Genomic DNA, 23,246 nt, shown 5'->3' on the forward strand with positions numbered 1-23,246 from the left:
GGCTCCTGCCATAGGCAGTTAGGAACTACTCATGGCTTTTGAGAGTATAGCGTCAGTGCAGTAGTGAGAGTAGGTAGGAGAAGGTAGGTGAGAGAAGGTAGACTGCAGAAGGTGGCCATGCCAAACAGTTCTAGAGGCCATGGGGCAAGAGCCCCTGTGGGGCTGGCCTGTAATTTCTAGAAGTTTGGCAACAAAGGTAAAGGGAGAAGTTGGCTAGAAGTTTGAGGACAAGAGAAGTTGAGTGATGTCTTTTCTTAGAATGTAAGAACCATAGAGTCTTTCTTAACTATGTGCCATCCTCTCAAATAGGAGGATACTGGTTTGAAATAAGCTGTCTCAAGACACTCAAACCAAGTGTCTCTTGGTTTGAAATAAGCTGCTAATTTTAGATTTATTTATTTTATGAATAAGGAGCCCGTGACACTTTGCAAAGGTACTGTTTCAGATTTCATTCACTCAGGATCTAGTACACCTTACCAGAATGGCAGCTTTTACCATCATGAATTAAATGTGTCATTGCCATTCCACTAGAAGAGTTAAATGACTCATTAGAAAACAAAAGGACTGTTGTGTCCCATCCATAAGTTTCTTCTTACTGTTTTCTTAGATCGCTTGATAGGCTTGCCAGAGGGGCGTGCTCGCAATCACAATCGACCACAGCAGATCCCTGTCCTGGCTGGAGTGATTATCGAAGATGTGGCGGTTGGAGCTGAGCACACACTTGCTTTGGCATCAACTGGAGATGTATATGCCTGGGGGAGCAATTCAGAAGGGCAGGTAAATATTTATCTTGCTTGTCCTCTCATATTCTAGAATTCTGACAGCGTCCCTCATTTGTGGAAGGGATAAGCTAGGAAACCCTAGGATTTAACCACAATGCCTCATACACATCACTTTGCCATGGGACAGATTGATTTGTGAGCGCAGTTTTTCGTGTCTCTCTCAATTGTGGCAAAAGTAAGAATTATACCATGGTTTTTGTTTGTTTGTTTGTTTGTTTTTTAAGATTTTATTTATTTATCAGAGAGAGAGTTGGGGAGAGAGCGAGCACAGGCAGACAGAATGGCAGGCAGAGGGAGAAGCAGGCTCCCTGCTCAGCAAGGAGCCCGATGCGGGACTCGATCCCAGGACGCTGGGATCATGACCTGAGCCGAAGGCAGCTGCTTAACCAACTGAGCCACCCAGGCATCTCTATACCATGGTTTTTTAAAAAATCTGATGGTATAGCAAAGTGATTAAGGGAATTAACTAAGTATATGTCTGTGTCTGCACTCATTAAAAACCGGCACATAGTAAGCAGCACTTTAGAGGTATTTGCTACTATCATCATCGTTTTTAATGTACTCTGTGAGATTAATTAACTGTAGTCTGTGAGATTAGGCCCTGGAGCATCAGTTGATCTGCAACATGGAAAGAATGAAACGACAATACTTTTATATTTAATAATAGTCGTACATAGTATGTTGTAGATAGGATATTTGTGTTTGTGCAGGAAATCTTTCTACAGAAGAATAAACTGAGCCTCTGAGAGGTTGAGAAAGATTTAAGAATTTGATGTGTTCAGCCTACCCTATATCTGAAGGAGGGAGGGATTTGGGTGGGAGATGTCTGGGATGCCTGTGGCTACAGTGGGTTTCAGCCCTCCAGATGCAGAGCCACATCCCCTTCCTCCATAAATCCTCTCTGGGTCTGTCTGCCCATTGAGCCAGGGACCCTCAAGTTCAAGGTCTCTATTGTTACTCCTGGTAGCCTCAGTTTGACTCTGTGGTCACCTCATCATTGTTTTAACAGATGGGGAAGCTGCTCATCCTTGTAGTTGCGCATGGTCTTGATGAGAAGATAGTAGCTGCTGAAGACGCCTTAGGGAGGTCATTGGCAGGGACTTGACATGGTTCTCCCTAATGACGTTGAGATGCTTAGCCGCTCAAACACTGGGTATTCCACTCGTACCCTAAGAACAGAGATCTGGAGATGAAAATCTCCTTCTCTGTATGCTTTTATAATTGTTTATTGTTACCCTGGCCGACCATGTTAGAAGAAAATCTGTGTTTTAAAATAAAAGTTCTATAGATGATTCTGTTACTTTTTTAACTTTCTAAGAATTATTTCCTCTCTAGAATTGGAAGCCAAGGATGTGTTCCATCATTAAGACTTAACTCTAGCTTTGGAATGGCCTTGTTGCAGCCAAGTTTTTAGGAGATAGTCTGAGCTATGAGGACTATTCTGATTGAGAAAATCAGAATTAATTTCATTTTGATGCTGTTGCTTGGTATAGATATTTATTTCTATCTGCCTACCACCTAAGGCAGATTGCATCATCTTGACTTCCTTGCTTCCTCTTTTTAATTGACTCTTTGTTTTTGTAATGTATTCCCAGCTTGGCTTAGGCCACACCAACCACGTTCGAGAACCAACCCTGGTAACAGTTTTGCAAGGGAAAAACGTTCGGCAGATCTCAGCTGGCCGCTGCCACAGTGCTGCCTGGACAGCGCCGCCTGTCCCTCCAAGAGCACCGGGTGAGAGATGCGATATTCATACTCCTGCAGCTTCTCTTTCAGAGCTTCTCTTTCAGTGGTCCCCAGCCGTGCTGTCTGCTTGCTGCTTTCCCACTGCATCCAGGCATCATGCTGAGACCACCAGGCCCCCCCCACAACCAAGCCTTCTTGGTGCTCCGAGCACTGTAAATCCTTTCATAGCAGGCGATTCTCCTGCAGACTTCATCACAAAGCACTTCCTCTCTGCACCCCCAAAAGAAGAAAACATATTTCTTTGGCAAGCAAAAATACATAATTTTAGAGCAGCAACTAAGTATTTTTTCATGCACAGAAGAAGTGGTGAATCATAGTTTTCTAAGGCCTGGTATTAGGAGTAAAGATTCAAAGGTCTGAGACCAGTTGTCAGATTCTTCACTGCAGTTAACCATTTGAAACATGATGTTGTCTGTGCGTTGGCACAGCAAAAAAAAAAAAAAGAAGAAGAAGAAGACGAAGAAAATGTTGCCATTTTACTCCAGCATGTAATAGGACTGATAGGCAGTTTCTACCTTTTTGTTTTAATGGGTTCAGCCATCTAGGTGCCCCTGTTTTTGTTCTTTTGTGAAGGAACTGTTTAAGTCCCATAGTTAAATGGGAAACTAAAGGGAAAAAAAGTTTCCATAATGATAAATAAAACAAGATATCTTTAAAAATAACACATGTGCATTAAAGCATAAAGATGAGTTGATGGAGAGAGGAATTGATAAACACGTGATGAAGCAAATACAGGCAAATATTAATTCTAGAATTTAGGTGGTGGAATGAATGTTCATTGTATACTTATCTCAACCTCTCTGTTTGAAAATTTTCAAAATACTGAAAATGAAAGCAGTACATTCTCCTTTATAAGCATCTGCTTGCTTTCTGGGCAGGTGTGTCTGTACCTCTGCAGCTGGGCCTGCCCGACACAGTGCCCCCCCAGTATGGGGCGCTCCGGGAGGTGAGCATCCACACCGCGAGGGCCCGGCTCCGGCTGCTCTACCACTTCTCTGACCTCATGTACTCTTCTTGGAGGCTCCTGAACCTCAGCCCTAACAACCAGGTAACATGTTGGGTTGGGAGCACTACCCATGCTTACCAGGTCCCTGGGGTATTCTCCCATGGCTAATGCTTTTTGCTCTCAGATCCCAAGAGAGGTAGAAAAGGCACCAGTTCCGTTTCCATTTTACTGCTGGTTTAGGGATAGACCAGATACTGCTAATTGTGCTGCTGGACACAGGAGTCTTCCTTTTATGTATTGGTCTTTCTGGAGCTCAAGGAAATACGAATGGCAAAGCACGTATTTTCTGTAAAGTCCAATATGTGATTTCTATATCTAGGCACACACAGGTGTGTCACCCCACTGTCACAGTGACTCTGTAAATGAGTCTGACACATTGCAGAGACTTCCTGATCGCCTCACAGATGAGCTTTCTGGGTCCCACTGGGGGAGAAAGTAAATGCAGCTGATTGACTGTCTTTATAGAACAGTCTAGTAATTTAGGAAGAAAGCAAGCTGGCTGTGTTTGCTTGTGTAATGTGTCAGCATGCCTGCCAAAATGTGTTTTGGTTGTAAAACTGTTAGAAATCCTTGGGTAACCCATCACAGGACATGTGAGAGATTTGACAGATCATTGTTAGAAACAGGTAATCAGCCAGGCAGCAGAATACTGTGCAGCACTGAACAGAAGGTTAAAAAAAACTGTAAATTAGCAGGAGAAATGTTGGTGATAAAGAGTTAAGTGAGAAAAGCAGCAGAGTATCACATAAACAGTGTGTTGTCAATAATGGGAGGAGTGTCTCTCTGCACACGTAGAAGAGAGCTGGAGGGAGACCGATGAGAGTGACTGTGGAGGTTGCGGGGATTCAGTGTGTACACGTGTGTGTGTCCTTTTCTGTATTTTCCAAGTTTTAGAAAATAATCATTGTATATTTTATCAGAAAAACATATTTTTTAAAAACTATCAATAGTTACTGCTATCCAGGTTTATGCTTTTAAACCAAAAAATTATGTTCTGAAAGTGAAAAATGTTCTTTCTAGGAAGCCTTGAATTGTACCAGCTGTGATAAGCTCTCTCTCTCTCTGTTACAGAGCAGTACATCTCATTATAATGCTGGCACATGGGGCATCGTACAGGGACAGCTTCGGCCTCTGTTAGCCCCAAGAGTCTATACCCTCCCGATGGTGCGCTCCATAGGAAAAACCATGGTTCAAGGCAAAAACTATGGACCTCAAATTACTGTAAAGAGGATATCAACCAGGTTAGCATATGTGTGTATGTTTCACTAGCTAGCCAGCACTTTTTTAGATGAATGTGATTCCTGACTAATCTGTGAGCTCCCACTTCCTGGGTTGTAAACTAAGAGAGTAACGGTGCTTACCTAGTTCCCAGTGTGGCCACAGCGGGCCTAGCCCGCTGCTCAGCTCTTATTAAACTAGTGTGTTCATCCCCGATGGGAAGTTTGGGGGGAAGTGGTAGTTTGGGGGGAAGTTAGAGTTGTGTTTCATTCTGCTTTCCCTTTCTTTTTGAAGAGGGCGGAAGTGTAAGCCCATCTTTGTCCAAATAGCAAGACAAGTTGTTAAACTGAATGCATCAGATCTCCGTCTGCCCTCACGAGCGTGGAAGGTGAAGCTGGTTGGAGAAGGGGCTGATGACGCTGGGGGAGTGTTTGATGACACGATCACAGAGATGTGCCAGGTATATTCACGCGGTATCCCCTTGCTGAGTCATTTGTTCAGATGGTGGCTGTCCTACCATTTCCAGTGCCTACTGTCTCACACGTTCTTATGAATGTCGCAAGGGTGCATTTGTGAGCCTTACGTAAAAATCATGCTGTTAATGATAAATAAGTGAATTACAGCAAGGGTTTGTGGCATCTGTGAAGATACCTTACTGAGTAAATGTCAGTGCCTGACTCTACTAGTGACTCACAGTCCTGCTGCTCTAATGCAGGCAGAAGAAATAGTAATGACACATATTTACATTTATGTAATGGACAAATCCAGGACCACCCATGTGCCCTGATTAATTCTGGTGCTTTTAGAATGAAGTAGAACTGTCAGGCTCTAGTGGAATTAGAAAAACAAATACTAAGAGTTTGGACGAGCTCTTATTTTGATATCTGAAGTGGCAAGTTTGCTTCCAGGTCAACTGTGACCCTTCCCTCTTTGCCTAGTAGCAGAATTTTTCTGATAAATTCTGTGACTAAAACAACTTTTAGCTAATATTCGCTGGGTCTGTTTGCTATTGAATATCACTGTACCCTGCTCAGAGATACCCCAGCTCCTGCCCTGGATTGATTTTCTTATCTCAGTTCTGCAAACTACAGGATATTTTCTCCATGGGGGGAATGTTTGTAATTTCATTTTAAGTTAAAACCACAAAAATTATAGAGACAGCTGGTTGGCTGGTTGTCACATAACATTATAAATTCCTCAAAATAATCTCTTTTCAGTATGATCTTTAATGTAATTAGTTGTTCTCTTGATGCATTTGATTGTCATTTCTCAAAAAACTGTTCTTTCTTTTACAGGAACTTGAAACTGGTATTGTTGACCTTCTTATACCCTCTCCCAATGCCACTGCAGAAGTGGGCTACAATCGGGATAGGTGAGGCAGTCATCGAGTGCCTTTTGACTATCTACAATAATAATGATAGCTCACTTACTGAGTGCTTACTGGGGGCCAGGCCCTGCTCGAAGTGCTCTTACATATTATCCCATCGAATCCTCATTAGAACCCAAAGGAGTGGGAACTATTATTACTCCCTTTTCACAGATAAGGAAACTGAAGCGCTTCTATCATGACTCTATTATGGAACCAACTCAATGATAATATTGAGGGGTAGGGGAAATCCAGACTTGATAAGGAAAACTGACTTATTTTCTGTTTCTGAAGGCCCACGTGGCCTCCCCACAAAGAATTTTCTGCATCAGAACTCATCAGGAAGATTTGATACGCTGTCAAATCACAGCACTTAGTATTAGCAGTTCTGTGTTATGCCTAAATTTCCCAAGCCTTAAATTTTGGATCCTGCTTCATGGACTTGTAAATGATAAAATGAAATGATTTTAGGAAATAGGGCGTCCTGAAGCAGGTAACTCAGGGACAAAAGGACCATTCAGTTGCTCTTTCACAGCTCTTCTGAAAATAATTAAAAATATGGTTCCTGTGCTGTCCAAAAGAGTAGCTACCAGGTACATGTGGCTGTTGGGCACTCAGAATGTGGTTAGAGTTGCTGGAGAACTCCATTAAATTTTATTTAATTAATTTGAGTAGCCACATATGGCAAATGACTATCGCATTGAACAGCACAGGTCTGGATTAATGCTGTAGCTGTCTGATAACTTCTTTCCAATAGAAATGAGGTCAGTTTTATTTGAAGAATTTCCTTTAATTTTGCAGGTTTCTTTTTAACCCCTCCGCCTGCCTTGATGAACATTTAATGCAGTTTAAGTTCTTGGGCATTTTAATGGGGGTTGCCATTCGCACAAAGAAGCCTCTGGACCTCCACTTGGCCCCTCTGGTGTGGAAGCAGCTGTGCTGTGTCCCACTCACCCTGGAAGACCTGGAGGAGGTGGATCTGCTCTACGTGCAGACCCTCAACAGCATTCTTCACATTGAAGACAGTGGGATTACCGAGGACAGTTTCCATGAGGTGAATCTTGGCCAGTCCGTGTTCTGCTGGTATTGACCAGAATTTTGCTGTGGGAAACTCAGATCTGGTCTTCACCATGCTGTTTGACTGACGGCATGAGCTGCCCTAGCAGCTCACCCACAAAGGTTCAAAAGCCGCTCATGGGCAGAGTTGGCACCAGCACCCAGCTTCCGCTTCTTCCTCTTTGGTCTACTCTCTGCCTGCTAGAATGGACAAGCAAGGGAACCCAGTTGGAGAGGGAGGCCTGGGGCGACCAGAGTTCATCGAACCTGGTTTGAGGACAAAGAAATGGTTAACTATAGCCAGATGGGTCAGCACATTCCCTTCTGACCAAGTGGCATGATCAGCTACCTCAATTCCTCAATTCCTCATTTTTAATCCTTAAAATTCTTTTTTTTTTTTTTAAGATTTATTTATTTATATGAGAGCTAGACGGGGAGATGGAGAGCAAACACCAGCAGCAGGGCTAGGAGAGGGAGAGAGAGAATCCCATGCAGACTTGGCACTCAGGGTGGAGCCTGATGCTGGGCTTGATCCTGTGGCCCTGAGCTCAAGACCAGAGCTAAAACCAAGAGTCAGATGCTTAACCGGCTGCTCCACCCTGTCCCTAGAAGTCTTAATGTTGTTACTGTTTTGCTATATTTGTGTGTAATGTACGGTATTTTTTTAGTAAAAATATTTTTTTTCCTCTTCTTAGATGATTCCTCTTGATTCTTTTGTTGGCCAGAGTGCTGATGGCAAGATGGTTCCCATAATTCCTGGTGGAAATAGTATCCCACTGACATTTTCCAACAGGAAGGAGTATGTGGAGAGGGCCATTGAATATCGACTTCATGAGATGGACCGACAGGTGAGCTGAAACGTTGGGACGTTCATATGAATGTTTACAGTTGTCTTCAAACAAGAGCTTACTGGTTACTGCTGAATTTGGGTATAGGAACTACCGTGTCAGTTAATTTGTATCTGCCTTTCAGCCCCTGTTCAGAGACTTTTCAGGCCTTACCTCCGGGTTTCCTGTCTCCTTACTCAAAGCCTTAGGACAGCTCTAAATTGGTCACTGGTTGGATTGAGGCCAGGCTGTCACCCAGGCCTTTACACCTGCCTTCTCACTCAGCCTTCATTTTGTTTGTCTTCATCTCTTATTGTCCCCAACCCAGGGTCTCCCACTCTACTTGGGTCAGTCAGGGCCCATGTGAATAAACCCCTCACACTGGTCTTACGATCCCATGTGAGTGCCTCTTTCCCAACTCCTGCTGCAGTCCGTTCAGGCCCCAGCTGAAAATGCCTCTCCTCCACAGACCAGCTTTCCTCCAGGTCCATAGCCGGTAGAAATCTTTTTTGTTACTTAGAAATTTCTCAAGATACCATAATACTTCTATGTTGTGGTCTAAGAACTAGGCCACAGAGTTTGGATCTTGTTTCTTCAATTAGCTTGTAAGACTTTGAGTGAAGAATGCATTCTATTATATATGTTACATACATGTGTGCTGCATATATTACATAAATATAGTGTGTGTGTGTGTGTGTGTGTGTATCTCCTAAATATTCTTGTTATGTGCTGACATTGTAGTAAGCATTTAATAATAAATGATGAGAATGTGGTGAGTGACCAAAGAAATGAACATTTTGTCTAAAAATGGGGTTTTGGTTATACAGTCCTTAAAAGCCACTTTATAGTACTTTATTTGCAGAATGTGCTAGGGTCTTCTTGAGAGCTAGACTGAGGTTCGAAGGCTGTTGAAGTGTGTATGTTCTGTGCCTTTCCCTTCTGGTTCCTTCTTTGACTCTGGCTTTGGACCAAGTCCAGTCAGAAAACTGTTATCCCTTAGTGAGGGCAGGTCTTGTGGGCATGCTGTTCACACAGCTGGGGCTTAGGTTTTTTGGCTCCAGTTCTTCAGAATTTTAATCCCCAGTGAGTAATTGGCTAAAAATACATTGAATACCTTCTGCATGCTAGGTGTGGGTCCAGGCTGCCTCGTGTGCAGTGTTTCCTGTAGTTACTCTGTGAGAGAAGGATTACTGTCACATTTCACAGATGAAAGTACTGAGGCAGAGAAGTGAAGTGATGTGCCCAAGGCGAAGCCAGGGTCCCACACCAGGTTTAACTGTGGGGTCTAGGCTCTTCTGGGTCAGATTGCCCCTCCACTCTCTGCCAGTCATGCTCTGCTCAGCCCGTAGCTTTGTTCCTTTCTCAGCAAGGAGGCCTTTTTCCTCTTTCACATCTTCCTCTTCTCTTACAACCCAGTGTTCTTCCCATAGCTGTCCCCATTTGTTCCCCGCCAAGCAGCCAGCCCCATACCTCAGCCTCATTTTTTTCTAGACAGCTTTTGGTTTGTATTATACCAGGCACGACAGCTTGTGTTTGGGCAAACTTTGGCTGGGGTCTTCCTTTTAATACCCATACAGACGGTCCTCGCTGCCAGTCCTGTTCCCGAGCCCCGGGTGGAACGTCTTTGTACCAGTCCCAGCCCTAGGGCCTTCCCCAAGGTGTGGCCCCTGCTTGGGTCCTCCAGGTTTTTCCTTTTGCTAATTATCACTGGTGGTTCTGAGTTGGCCAAGAGTGAGGAAGTGTTTATGAACAAATCTTGACAGCAGTGAATGAGTCTGTGTGTAGGGTGTGCGTTGCTGTGCGACCTTGGGGTGTTTTTGAAACAGACTGTTGTGGGTAGCCCCTCCAGCCCCCCTCAGCACTCCGCAGCTGACCTGCTCTCCGCACCGTGCTGGGAGAGAACAGCAGCAGTAGGGCACACAGACATGCATCGAGAATTCTCATCATAGTCGTGTGAGCAGCAGTTGTTTGCCTCATTTCTCAGATGAGAAAATTAAAGTAAAAGAGATGGAGCTGGGATTCAGACCCCGAAGTCTCCTAATGAAATGTTCTGTCCTTCCTACTGCCTGCTTCCAGAAGGCCTTGCTAGTTTAATTTTCTTCTTTGTACTTTTCTAACTACTTCTTTTTTTTTTTTTTTTACAATGAGCACAAATAAGTTTTACCAGAAGGATATAACTCTTCCAAAGAAAAATATGAGTGCAAGAAACAGTAGAAGGTAGACACATCCTCTAGGAGCGTCTTACCCTAACGAGAGACAGAGTAGCCCTCAGGGCCCAATGTAACTGCACAGCTATGCGTGCTGAGGGGTAGGAGTGAGTGCGGTTGGCACCGGGGTTGGGGGCGCTTAGGGCGGCGGGCTGAGTTTTGTGGGGGCAGAAGGCAAGCTCCTCAATTGACTTGACCTGGGACCGGAAGGAGTATAGAAGTCCCACAGGCAGGGAGGAGATCGGACAGAGGGTTGGCGGCCAGGGGAATGGGCCATGTGCACCTTGGGTCCGCAGCTTTGCTATAGCACCCAGGTCGAGGGTTTGGGGGGCGGAGGAGCAGGTGGGAGGTGCCCCGTCTGCAGACGCGTGTCTGATGCACAGCTCTCCTGGGAGCAGGTGGCGGCCGTCCGAGAAGGGATGTCCTGGATCGTTCCGGTGCCACTGCTGTCACTCCTCACGGCCAAGCAGCTGGAGCAGATGGTGTGTGGGATGCCTGAGATCTCCGTGGAGGTCCTGAAGAAGGTGGTGCGCTACCGGGAGGTGGACGAGCAGCATCAGCTGGTGCAGTGGTTCTGGCGCACACTGGAGGACTTCTCCAACGAGGAGCGCGTGCTCTTCATGAGATTCGTGTCTGGAAGGTCTCGCCTCCCGGCCAACACTGCGGACATCTCTCAGAGGTTTCAGATCATGAAGGTCGATCGGGTAAGTAAGCTGCACTGCCATCCCTCCCCCTCCTGTCTCCCACTGTTTCCGCGCCGCTCACCAGCTAGAAAAGCCGCACAGTGACCCTTGGGTAGGCCTGCCAGTTCAGGCTTAGTATTTGAGGTTTCCTAATTGAAAGAAAATCAAGCAGAAAAACTTGTTCAGAAACATAATGTAACTTGAGTGAAAAAAAACTCTACCACCAGCAACCTTTGAGGAAATCCTCCAGCAGCTTCCTGCGTGAAAGCTCAGCTTACCAGAGGGCTTGTCCTGCTGCCTCTGTCTCTGCCTCTTACTTCCTGTGCCTTTTCGTGTGACTTGTGCACTCAGATGTGGTCTGGTGTGCTTCCACGAAGACCCTAAGCTTGAACGTGGTGCGTGTGCCCCGTGGCTGCTTGTGCAGGCGGGGCAGCTTCTTTGCAGCCTGATGAAAAGCTCCAGCTGCAGAGCCCCAGCCCAGCTGCCATGTTGACAGATGGCTGAGGAATAAAAGAGCTTAGAACCTGAAATGCACACTGCTGCCAGAGTCCTTTCTCATGCACCCATCTGACCATGTCACTCTCCTTTCAGACCAGGAGGGGGCCCCCTGCACTGATTCCAGAATAAATGCCAACTGCTTCAGTGGCCTTAAATATCTCCATGGTCTGGCCTCTGCCGCAGCTTTGCTATAGCACCTCTTAACACATACTGTATCCTGGCCAGAACAGACTGCTTACCTTTTTTTCCCAACACACTACGCTGTTTCTAAACTTCTGTGCCTTTGTGTAGGCTCTTCCCTCTGCTTTAGTAAGTTCTCCTTCACACTCCTTCCCATCTGTGCCTGGCAAGTACATACTCATCCTTGAGGCCCAACAGCAATGTCATCTCCTCCAGGAAGCCCTCATGGATGCTTTCCTGCTGCCCCTGACCATTTCAGAGGGCAGGCTTAGATCTCCTTCCGTCCACTTCCAGGACACGTGGTACATCCCTTGAACTCAGCATTAAGTTAGAAGTGTTTGTGTTCTATCTCTTTCCTTCCCCAACCGCCCAAGAGCTGGACAGTCCTCTGAGCAGGGCCCATTGTGTTTATTCTGGAAACAGTAAGAAAAGTAGTTCCTCTTCGCACAAGGACCCTTCCTGCCAGTTTCAGTGTCTGCCTTTCTGGTGTTTTTCCAGTAGCTATTCCTGGAGGTTGCTGCAGCCAGAGCCATCCCTCCCCCGCTGCCTCCTGAAGCTGCCCGCCTGGGCTCCACTCCTGGGCTCGACTTGCTGGAGAGGCCACGCACAGGAAGGGCTATGAAAAGAGCCTTTCCATAAATTTTCTACATGACTTGCCAGAAACTATCAGTTGTAAATCTGTTTTGTTGCTTCAGAGAGAGGTGGGTGGAGGCAATGGTTTGCTTCTATTCAGCTCTGGAAAAAATCCTTTCCTTCTGTCTGTCCCAGACTACCCCTGCCATCCCAGGAGTTAATCCACCACTAATCCCCTGCCTGAGGTTTTTCAGCTGCAGAAAACTGACCACAGTGGGTCTCTCCCTTGTGACTTTTAGACCGTTGCTCCTCATTCCAAATCAGAGGCACCTGTTCACATTGCCCTTCAGAGTCTTTGCTGGTTATGGTTTTCCTACATTTGAGCTTTTTGTGTCCTCACTGGCTCCGACCCAGAGAGGCTTCTAGGCCCTCCAGGCCCTCCATCTCCCACCTCTCTGGAATGCGCTAACCAGGTGTAGGGCTCCAAGGAGGAAGGGGAGGGCTGGTTCAAGGAGTTGAGAAGAAAAAAAAGGGCAAGTCCCTTTTTAAAACCTATCTTCAGATATAAAAATGTACTATCCTTTCTGTCGGTACAGAGTGTGGGAGTTCGTGGAGTTTTCAGGGAAGACCAGAGAGCATATGCCCTCTGCTGCGGCAGCTGCCCTTCCACCTTCCACCTCTGTGGATACCTGAGTTTGTGTGCTGTGTTTAGCTCAGTCTGTCCCGAGCACTTTTCTGTTCCTTTCTTTTTTTTTTTTTTTTTTTTTTTTAGATTTAGTTTATTTATTTGACAGACAGAGGTCACAAGTAGACAGAGAGGCAGGCAGGGGTGGGGAGGGAAGCAGGCTTCCTGCTGAGCAGAGAGCCCGATGCGGGGCTCCATCCCAGGACCCTGAGATCATGACCTGAGCCGAAGGCAGAAGCTTAATGCCCTGAGCCACCCAGGCACCCACGCTTTTCTGTTCTGCTGCGAGTCATCATGATTATCATTTTAAATGACTGCATGACTGTGCATTTAATGGACAGACTAGGATTGAATTCACTGCTCCTTCCTTGTGTGAGCTGTGTGTGGCAGCCAGAGTAGGCGAAGGATGCAGAAGGCCCGCTAGGAGGGACAGGGGAAGGGTGGAGGCATGCAGGGGTGCCCTTCCAGGTGTTCTTTCCGTTTTGCTGGCAGTTGGGGGCTCCATGCAGCAGCTCCGGGTCCGCACCCTCCTGGTGAAAGGGAGTGAGCTCCATTGGCGGTCCCGTGGCAGGCCCTGTGCAAAGCCTGTTCTCCCACCAGAGCTTGCTCGCACTTTGCAGATGGGGCCATGGGGGTGGTGAGGAGAGGAAGGAAGCATGGTCACCAGAAACCTCCATGGCTGGGGACACCAGAGCCCACGTTCCTTCCACCAGTGTCTCCTTCCCCTCAAGGCGGCCCTGCACTCGGGTCCGTGGAGCCCATCTGGAAGGCTGGGAGAAGTGCTTCTCCTGATTTGGGGACAGTGGTAACTTACGGGTCCCCCCCAACCCTGGGACCCCCGATGCTGCTGTCACAGCTCTGGCTCTCTCTCCACAGCCTTACGACAGTCTGCCTACCTCACAGACCTGCTTCTTCCAGCTGCGGCTGCCCCCCTACTCGAGCCAGCTGGTCATGGCCGAGCGCCTGCGCTACGCCATCAACAACTGCCGCTCCATCGACATGGACAACTACATGCTCTCGCGGAACGTGGACAATGCCGAGGGCTCAGACACCGACTACTGACCACAGGGGCCGCCGCCCCCCACTGCTCAGCAATGCTCACTTCCAGTTTCATGTGGACACACTTTTATGGTAACTACATAGATGTTTAGGAACATAAACCGACATTATAAACAGTGGCCACATTTAGTTTCTCTAAATGTAACAAAGAAATTAGATGTTTTTATTTTTCTGTGATTGTACAAAAAAAAAAAAGACGAAGTGCTCTCAGTCAGGTTTTTCCCTCCATATTTTTGGTCACTTTTGATAAGTTTGCATGGAACCATTTTGGTGCATTTTTAGTTGGGAATGGTACATTTTGTAAACCCACCCAGTGAACATGAAATTGTACATTGTGTATAATTGTTCATTAGAAAGGACAGTTTTACATGAATATTCATATATTTATTTTGTTTTAATTTGAATTGCCTGTGCAGGGTTCCTTATGCAGAGAAATAAAGCCAATTCAGGAACCAGAGTGTGGGCTGCTTTTCTTAACTCCAGCGGAGTTTCTGACTGAGAAGGAATGAGCTTTCGAGCTAGTCTCACTGATGGCATTTGGCCCATCAGAAGCACTCCTTCACACTGAGAGTGAGCTGTGCTTGTCTCGAGATGACAGAGCAGCTCGAATGGGAGCTGGGAGCGGGAGGCCCCTCCTTTCATTTATTCTGTCATCCTGGGTGTCCTACTTCGTTCCCTCACCCCAGGGCCCTTGCATCAGCCCCGTGCCCCACCCCTCAGTGACCCCTTCCTCCTCCTCTGCAGCTGGGTTTAGAGTGTAACCAGATAGTGAGAGCCTGTCCTGAGTGGCCCCAGGATACCTAGTATGGGGTGCAGCCCCACTGGGCCACGAAGAGGCTAACCAGAGGAGCGGGATTCCAGCGCTGTGCATGACGAGCCAGTGGTGGGCTTCAGGAGGAGGGCGGTTGACAGTAGCATGTCTCTGCAGGAGGGCACAGGGGTGCAGCAGGGACCACCGTTGCAGGTAGGCATTCAGCATGTACAAATGGGCAACCACGAGAACGAGTGAGTGAATGTGCGAATTAATAGAACCAGTGCATGGCTTTCGTAGCCTTGAATGGCGGTTGGTGCAGAGTTGTTCGGGGGTTGGGGAGGGGTCACACTCTTGGTGCTTGAACCTGGGACTTGAGGGCCCTGGCCAATGTGCCTGTTGTCAGGCGTGTCAGAGTGAGTGTGTGGTTCTGGAAGAAAGGGCCATCGTGAAAGTAGCTGTGAAGATGGTGGCTGTTGGGAGCGGGAACAGGAAGAGAGCAAGGTGTTTAAGCCATGCGTCTTGGTCTACAGCCAGTTCCCACCACAGGCTGCTGCTTCCCGTGTGCTTCAGGGCGGGGGGTCAGCCTGGCAGCCCACTCAAACGAAGGGCCTGGCACAGGTGTTTATTTTCCCTGGTTCATTTTCAGCCCCTCTGTGGAGGTTTGGGCAGTTTTTTTTGTTTGCTGGATCATTCAGTTAAATACTTGCAATGTTTATGACCCTCAAAGAACTCCAAGAAAACTTGGACCCCCCCCCCCACCTTAAAAAAAAAAAAAGGAACAGCTTTGTTCTGGGCCTCCCTGTTTTGTGGCCTTTGCCCAGCACTGCCAGTCAGATGAAACGCGTATCTGGTGCATTTAGTTTTAGCAAAAAGCATGTTAGGCATGGAATCCTAGAGCCAAGGTGTCAGGTGACCTCTCCTCTTTCAGACCATGAATCTGAGGTCAGGAGAGGGCAAGTGCTGGATCAGGGGCGTGTACAGGCTAGAGCTAGGAGCCCTGGCTTCCTGTCCACCCGCCTGCTGACAACAGTAGTCCCAAGGGAACTTAGTGCCCCTCCAAATATTCAGCCTGAAAAGAAACGGGCCAGTGTGTCCCTGTAAGACAAACCTTATGGCACCGTGTCCCCCCAGCAGGCTCTGCCTCCCAAGGAGTGACCCAGAGCCCCTGACCTGGGAGCTTGTGGTACAGAGCTTCCTGCGCAGGCTCCCCAGCGCAGTGTGGTGCCTGCTGTCCGCCTTCCACCTGGGAGCACCGTCCCGCCCTGGTGCTGAGGTTCCGCACCTGCTCCCAGCCCTTCCTCTCTGTGGCCACTGGCTGCCTTGGCCAGACAGAGAGTGAAAGGAGCATTCGGGAGCTGGAAAAGTTCATAGACTGAATAGAGGCTGCGAGGACAGAGTAACGTCCAAGCCATTCGCCAGTGGCTTTGGAACACAGACTCCCATCTGCGCTGGCTTCCCCAGGCCTCAGACTTTCTGACTCTGCCTTTACTGCACTGTGCCTGCGGAAAGGAACACCCCACCCACAGTTAGACCCTGTGGGAGCTGGGATCAGTCCTCCATTGAGTGTACCTGGATCACCCCCATACGGACCCAGCTTGCTTCTTCCCAGTACTTAGGCCTTGTGGGTTCTGCCAGGCACTTGGCTTTTCTAGGCCCCCATGGATGTGTGGACCCCTTTTCCTTACCCCAGCCTTCCAGTCACTGCACATTTATACATCATCTTATCAGAGTGTTACAGAGAGGTCCTGTTTTAGTGATAAACTAAGGATGTGAGAGGTCATACCCGTCAGAAGTGATGGATGGCAGAGCTGCAGAGCACTCAACACTCCCTTCAACCCCAGATGAATGAGTCAATGGATTCATGAAGCACGGGACACCCCTTGATCTCCTCGGATCCGAGAGAAGACTTCGAGCATGGTCTCTGATGAAGCCAGGCTCTGTGTTCTGTCCAGGGCTCTGCTCCGTGCCCAGTGATGTGAATAGCACCTGTCAGAAGGTGGAGTGGAGAGCCCTGGGTCTCATCAGGGCCCGCCTTCTGGATGTACCTTGGATGGCCCTTGGCTCAGGGACCCAAAGCACCCCGGAGGGAGCGGGGCTGGATTCAAGCTCTAGAAACAGTGCTGGGTGGGCTGTCAGCGCCGCTTTAGGTCTGTGATAGCTAGAGCCTCCGTATGTGGGGGGTTACTGGAAGCCAGAGGCTTCACCAGGGAAGTTAGCCCTCATTTATAAAAAAGAGCTTCCATGGGGAAAGGGAAAGGGGTCTCAGGTTACCCTATTTGAGCAGAACTTGCAATGACTAAGGCTTTAGAAACACGACATTGTTAATCCTTAAAAGAACCCTGTAAGCAAGATTCTCCAGCAATCCCAATACACGGATTTAAAAGCTGAGGTTTGGAGAGGACTGACTGGCTCTCAGTCAGAGGAGAGTCAGAAACTAGGGTTCTGTTGTCCCCCAGACTATACCATCAACTCAGGGCAAACAGGATCTGCTGGGAATTCAGACTTAACGGAAATAATGAAAGCAAAGCCCTGGGGTTTAAGTGATGCTGTTTTAAATAAATATTTATCCCCCTGGAAGCCTAAGCTTTCTTTCAACATTGTTTGCAGTACTAGTAGGGGCAAAAATAAAATTCCTGCAAGGCCTCTTTCATGAGTCCAGAACTATGGTGGGTAAACTGGAAAATCACCCAGAGAAAGTGGGTGTCCTCCCATTCCACTGCAGCTGGTGGCCTGAGGGGGCTGGCTCTCCCCACACAGGGATGAGAAGGGATTATGCCAGGCCAGGCCTCAGTGCCAACACCCACCTGCTTCTGGGCTGAGCACTGGCCCAACAAAAGGGTCCAGGGCCACAAGTGAAGCCTCCAACAGGCCCTGGAGGGGTTGGGGTGGGTTGGGCTGCTGCTTGCCCCCCCCCCCCCCCCCCGCCCCCACAGATTCTGCCTGGAGAAATTTCAGCTCCTCTGGCCTTCCCCTGGGAGCCACCCACATGCCTAGTTCTCTGATATTTCCTGCTCCCCTTTCCTCCTCACTAACCCTGCTCCAGCCATACTGATCTCCTGGCCTCCCCTAACTCACCATGCTCCTGCTTGGAGCCTTTGCATGAGCTATTATTCCCTGCACCTGGACTGTTTTCCTGCCAGATGCCGCTCAGCTCCCTCCCTCACTTCATGTGGTGAGGCACACTGATTAACCCCTTTTAGGTTCCTTTCCCCTCCCCAAAGCTTCACCGGCAATTGCCAGTTAGCCCCTTACCTGGTGCTCCCCGCACCAACCCCCAACCCCAACCCCCGCCATCCCCATATACCAATAATTTGCTGTCTCTTCTCCTACCACGAAATTGGAGAATTTTTTTTTTTTTTCCTTGCTGGCTTCCCAGTATTGGGCAACCGGTGAGTAGGATCCAGATCCCTTTTCCCAGACAAGAAACACCTGTCTCAGGTGACTTAAGGGTCCCAGCTGGCGATGGGCGGAGCTGGGGCTGGAGCTGGAGCATGGCCCACGGCCCACCATCCCGCTGTGCTCCCTGCTTTCCCTTAAGTTTTCACCGAGTACCTGGGATCGGAAGTTCTGCTGGGTGGCCGGGAGCCTATACTTTGGTGACTATCGGTGGGACATCAGTGACTAAAGCTCCGAAATTGAAGTCCTGGAGTGTGCCCACGTTGAGCAAATCCAGCAGGTAAAAATCTAACTTTGCGCTTCTCGCGGTTTCATTATCAAAGGACTTAACCAGGCTGCTGCTTTTGTTTTCTAATCTTTACTTCGGGTTTTTCAATTGATTTCTTCTGCCTTTGTGATACGAGAACGGTAGAAAATTAGAACTATGTGGTTTATGTTAAGAATCACATCCAACAGCGAATTTCCTAGAATCGTGTACGGGCTGGCTCGGGCGCCAAGCCAAGGCGCGGATGGCAAGGCTGCGGTGGCGGGCTCGGCGGCTGTCTCCGGCCGTGAACCCCGGCTTTCCCCCTCCTCCCGCCCACCCGTACAGCGGGGGAACACCGGCGGCCGCAGGCTGAGCGTGCGGCACGCGACCGGCAGCCGGAGTCGCCTCCCCCGCCCCCCTTCGGCCCCCATGGCGCCTGCGCCCGCGCCCTACCGGGTGGCCACGCCTACGCATGGCGGTTACTTCGGCCACAGACAGCGGTCACAGTCGCGGGGGACGCTGTGAGCCCCTCGCCTGTTGTGGACTTCGAGTGGCGAGAGGCCCGGGGCGGAAGGGCGTCGGGACAGATGCTGGTGTTTAGTGAGGGCTACCCGAGTGTTTTCCCAGCATCCGGTTACTCTCGCACTCCTGTGCGTAAAACCGTAATGTGAGGTAGGCATCAACGTCCCCATTTTGCAGACAGGGAAACTGAGGTTCAGCGATGTGGCGACAGTCTGAGAAGTGCTGGGGATAGGGGTTGGAAACCAGGTCGCTCTTTCTGCTCGGGGACCTTGCCCGGGTGTCCTGTCCCGACATGGTCAGCCTAGCGCGGCAGCAGCTTGCGAAGAGCCATGCCCGACGCGCTGGGGCGCTGGTCGGGGATCATGGCTGCGCTGTGCTCGGCACGCAGCGCCAGGCGCGGGCACGCGGCGCGCAAGCGGTGCAGGCCGGCCGCGCTCACGTTGCGGCAGAAGTCTACGTGCAGCGTCTGCAGCGCGCGCCCGTGCGTCGCCACGGCCGCCAGCGTTAGGTTGGTAACGCGCGCGCAGTTCTCCAGGCGCAGCGCGCGCAGGCGCGGGCAGCAGCGCAGGAGGCGCGCCAGGCAGTCGTCGGTGACGTGGCCGCAGCCTGAAAGCGTGACGGACGCCAGGTTGGGGCACCTGCGGAGAGATCGCGGTGGCCCGCGGTGGGGGCCGATGGCGGGTACGGTTGGCATCCGCCCCGCCCTGGAGCTCCGGGGTCCGGGAGCTCCCTAACTGCCCTGGGACTCGTGGCACGACTCCGTTTACAGTGGGCAAGGAAGTGAAACGGACTTAACCAGCTGAAGAAACTTGCCTGCGATGACGCGGCCTGGATCTGAACCGGGGTTTCTGTCCCCTTTCCCCTACTCTTTCTGCCTCTCCACCAGACCTCAATCTGCGTGGGCTTTTAGCTTCCCGAGCCGCCACTGGTCCTGCTGTGGGCAGATGGGGTGCAGGGTCCGGGAGGACAACTCTAGGTGTTCTTGGTTCTCTCCGGGCCTGTTGCTTTGGGGGGTGGGGGTGCGGGAAAAGATGCGTGGTGACCACTCCAGGCTGGCTTCAAGCTGAGGCCCTGAAGCTCCTGGCAGGATGGTCAGTCAGATGGGAGCAAGGGTTTCTTATGGGGTGGCTTAGGGACAGTCCCTCGAGGCTGGGGTCAGGGCCCAGCTCTGAGTATGCCTGGCTCTGGGTTCTAGAGCTCTGTGTTTCTCTGCTCAGTTAACTGGGACAGTTCTTGCCGTCTGGGATGCCAGCCTAGGAGAGGTCAAGTAGACAGTAGCTAGAACCGGGTCTGAGATGGGTACAGTCAGGCTACTTGTAAAAAGATCTTGCGCAAAGTTGAATTTGGCTTATTTTGGTGTGACCTCGGCTAAGTCACTCCCTGAGCTTTAGTTTCCTTATGTGTGTGTATGGGTGCACAGCAGAGAGGGAATGATGCCTACCAGTGGGGTTGTAGTGAAGGTCAAAATTTGGGGTGTAAAGAGCCTGGACAGGACCTTCTGTAGGCAACTGTAACTCACTTTTGCTGGGAGCACACCGGATCAGATTGCTTGCAGTCAAGAGGAGCCTGTCTTGTGGGCAGGGCCCTTGGTTCTCTGTAGCCAGAGGGAGCCGTCAGCTTTCTCCTTAACCCCTTGACTGCACCTGCCTGGGCTAGCCCAGCTCTCTCGTGCGGGGGGGAAGGGGCACCTTTCACACAGCCCATCCCATCTTCCCAGTTCTTAAGTTCATATGGTTTCTTCAGTCTTCATATCAAATCCTTGGCACTTTGTTTTATGAATGAAGAAACTGGCTTGGATGGCTCAGGTGACCGGCCTGTGCCTTATTTGCTCTCTGACCCAGGACAAATGTCTGGACTGTACAAGTCCTCATTTATCAAGTGGGAGAAATTGTTAGCTCTAGGGTGGTTATGACGATTAGGCCTTTAATGTTGAGTGGTCCCTTTTTGTTCTAGGAACCTTTAGAATAATCCCTGATGTAGAACAAGCCAGAGAAAGAGCCGACTCCTTCCCTGCCATCCTTTGCTGTCTCCTGTCTCGCCGTCAAGAGCTGATGGCTAAAAGAACCAGATTTCATGGATGTTATCAGTACCTACTGTGGGCCAGTGCTACTGTGTCATTTAATCCTCTTAGTCTGTGAGATAGGTGATTCATCCTATTTTACAGATGAAGAAATTAGGTCAGATTTAAATATTTGGTCTGGGTCCCATGGTTGGACAGTAGTAGAACTGGGTGACTTGGCACGGAACCCTTACCACCAAGCGCTTTGTTCTTTTTGTGACACTCGGGCCCTTGCTGCACCCAGATGGTGACATGAGAGGACCACTCCACACTTGCTGATGTGGGAAATTAAATTCTCTTGCAGCAAGAATAATAGAACAACTTCAGAGCAGGCTGCCCCTTCCACCTAGATCACTCCAGTCTGATTCAGGGGCCTTGTTAAACCCATCAGAATGGCCTCATCCAGGCAGGGCCCAACCAAGTCCATCTTGTTTTCTTCTGACTGCCTTTAAAAAAAAAAAAAAAAGGCAGGGCCACCACTCTGTTTCCTTCCATGCCTGTCTCACTGCCAGCAAACAGCAGCTATTAAACCAAGGTGGCAGCAAGCTGACTGGACCTGGTTTGTTAGTAATCAAGAGGTGCTTTTCTTCAAAGGCAGGACAGGAGTGGTCAGTTGAGGCTCTGTGAGAGGCTGGCAGCAGAAGTCTGCCTTCATGGGCTGTCCTAGGCAGGAGGCCGGGACCATGGGGGTCCCTGTGGCTCAGCCGCGCTACCCGTGGTAGAGCTGACTGATCGAACACAGGGTGTATTTGGGACACACTTAGGCCAAAAAATTGTCTGTTCAAAATTCAAATTTAACTGGATGTCTTGAGTTTCTATTTTCTAAAATCTGGCAGTCCTAGACTGGGTAAGTCACATGATCTCTCAAAACTTTGATTTGCTCATTTGAAAAAAATAGGCTAAAACACCCTCCCTTACGGGTATGTTGAGATTAGTAATATTCTAATGACGAAACCATTCTTAAATATCACCACCACTTCTCCTGGAGTCTGGCTTGGTGCAGCTAACCCAGCGCACCCTAGTTGTCCTTCCTTAGCTGTGTTCCACAAGTCCTGGAGTTTGTTTGTTAGGGGAAGAGAGGAGGGGTAAGCTGATTGCTGAATCTAGGAACCTTTCCCAGGGCCTGACCTTGAAAATCTATGCTCAGCTGGACCCTCTGAGCTCTTAATGGCTGCTAGGGAGGACAGCTGCCCGAAGGACAGTGACAGCTGAAGCCCAGTCTTCCATTGGCAGCAGAAGCAGCTCCAGGATCTGGGAGGCTAAGAGGAGAAAGACTCCCCGCCTGTGACTGTATGCCTTCTCTCGGGACTGTGCTGGGGACAGGCTGGGACGGTCTGCCTTGGGCCTAGTAGATCCCCCCAGTATGGAGGGATCTTGGTCTTGTAATTTGCTTTCCCCCCCCCGCCCCGCGTCCCCCCCCCACCACCACCACCACCCCGCCCCCGCCAAGCTTCCTAGAGCTGTAGGAGCCAGACTCTGCAGAGCCAGCACTGCTCAGGAGGTGGCCTACCTGTCGCACACCTGGAAGAGGAAATCATTGACCAGGCTCTCGTGGCGGCTGCAGATGCTCCTCTGGAAGGCGCTCTTGAGCCAATCCTCAATGCTGCACACTTGTACGCGGCTCGAGTACCAGCAGATGGACAGGCTCCTGAGGGCTGGGCTCAGGAGGAAGTTGTCCTTCTTGAGTTCCATGAGGGAACGAAAGTGCAGCAGAGGCCAGAGTGCAGGGTCCTCAAACACGTCCTGGAGCTGGGGGCAGGTCCTGGCCAGGCTCTTCCTGCTGTCCTTGTCCAGGAAGGAGAAGAGGTGCAGCAGACACTCCCGGTTGAGCTGGGTGATGTGCATGGTGGGCAGGGGACACGCTGAGTGTGGCGGGAGCCCGGGGACCTGACCTACCTCCTCCTCCTCCTGGGCTCTGGGCTGGTGGACATATATGGTTGAGGAATGGTGTTTATTTTTGGCTAACAACTGGTGCTGAAGCTCTGAGAGCGGGGCGGGAGGTGGGGGCAGGATCCAGACATACGTGCAGCAGTCTGTGCTTCGGCTTAGGTTCAGAGGAAGTGAAAATCCTGGCAGAAAAGCAGCCTTTTGAAGCTAAATAGCTTCCTTAAAAGGGAGTTCTTTTCTTTGAGTTGACAGTGGTGCTTAGCAGAGCACTCTTTTGGCTTTTCCCAAGGCATTTTCGTTGAAGGTGACTGGCCCGACCACCTGTCTGGGCCTGCAGTCTGCTCACTGGGAGGGACCTTGGTTATAAATTGGAACTGTTCCCATTCTCTAGTGGATCGTGTGAGTCTTCTGCTCCACTCCTAGTCGGAGTTGTCTATAGGAGCGAAGAGTGCCAGTTTTGTGTTCGAAGCTGTAAGTTGAAGCCCTGGGTAAGCC

The 23,246-nt window shown here is 49.6% G+C and overlaps 2 protein-coding genes and 1 long non-coding RNA gene across 32 annotated transcripts in view; 2 read left to right on the top strand and 1 right to left on the bottom strand.

Moving 5' to 3' along the window:
• The window catches only part of HERC1 (HECT and RLD domain containing E3 ubiquitin protein ligase family member 1), a 185,803-nt gene extending 171,460 nt beyond the window's left edge, over window positions 1–14,343 (top strand). For all 30 annotated transcript variants that reach the window (XM_082737138.1, XM_082737154.1, XM_082737144.1 and 27 more), the window contains 10 exons: window positions 608–777; window positions 2,378–2,516; window positions 3,407–3,576; window positions 4,606–4,775; window positions 5,047–5,212; window positions 6,048–6,124; window positions 6,920–7,172; window positions 7,870–8,022; window positions 10,607–10,912; window positions 13,704–14,343. In XM_082737138.1, the coding sequence (XP_082593264.1) occupies window positions 608–777; window positions 2,378–2,516; window positions 3,407–3,576; window positions 4,606–4,775; window positions 5,047–5,212; window positions 6,048–6,124; window positions 6,920–7,172; window positions 7,870–8,022; window positions 10,607–10,912; window positions 13,704–13,889 (1,790 nt within the window). In that variant the 3' untranslated portion in view covers window positions 13,890–14,343. The remainder of the gene's footprint in view (window positions 1–607; window positions 778–2,377; window positions 2,517–3,406; window positions 3,577–4,605; window positions 4,776–5,046; window positions 5,213–6,047; window positions 6,125–6,919; window positions 7,173–7,869; window positions 8,023–10,606; window positions 10,913–13,703) is intronic.
• Window positions 14,344–18,178: 3,835 nt separating this feature from the next.
• Window positions 18,179–23,246, top strand: part of LOC309867964 — a 40,343-nt gene continuing 35,275 nt past the window's right edge. Inside the window, exon 1 of the long non-coding RNA XR_014313424.1 lies at window positions 18,179–18,316. This is a non-coding gene — a long non-coding RNA (uncharacterized lncRNA). The remainder of the gene's footprint in view (window positions 18,317–23,246) is intronic.
• On the bottom strand, window positions 18,379–22,923 carry FBXL22 (F-box and leucine rich repeat protein 22). The gene is made up of 2 exons (XM_082737305.1): window positions 22,375–22,923; window positions 18,379–19,443 (listed from the first exon to the last, which is right to left on the bottom strand). Exons 1-2 carry the CDS (start codon window positions 22,707–22,709, stop codon window positions 19,107–19,109), a joined length of 672 nt encoding a protein of 223 aa, XP_082593431.1. The 5' UTR covers window positions 22,710–22,923; the 3' UTR covers window positions 18,379–19,106.

Source organism: Mustela nivalis (genome assembly GCF_964662115.1).
Source record: "Mustela nivalis genome assembly, chromosome: 6".
In the NCBI taxonomy this organism is placed as follows: domain Eukaryota; kingdom Metazoa; phylum Chordata; class Mammalia; order Carnivora; family Mustelidae; genus Mustela; species Mustela nivalis.

Coding starts and splice junctions, on each gene's coding strand:
- FBXL22 (XM_082737305.1), bottom strand. CDS start 22,709: ATGCACATCACCCAGCTCAACCGGGAGTGTCTGCTGCACCTCTTCTCC. Junction 19,444..22,374: donor CTCTTCCAGGTGTGCGACAG/GTAGGCCACCTC, acceptor ATCTCTCCGCAG/GTGCCCCAACCTGGCGTCCG.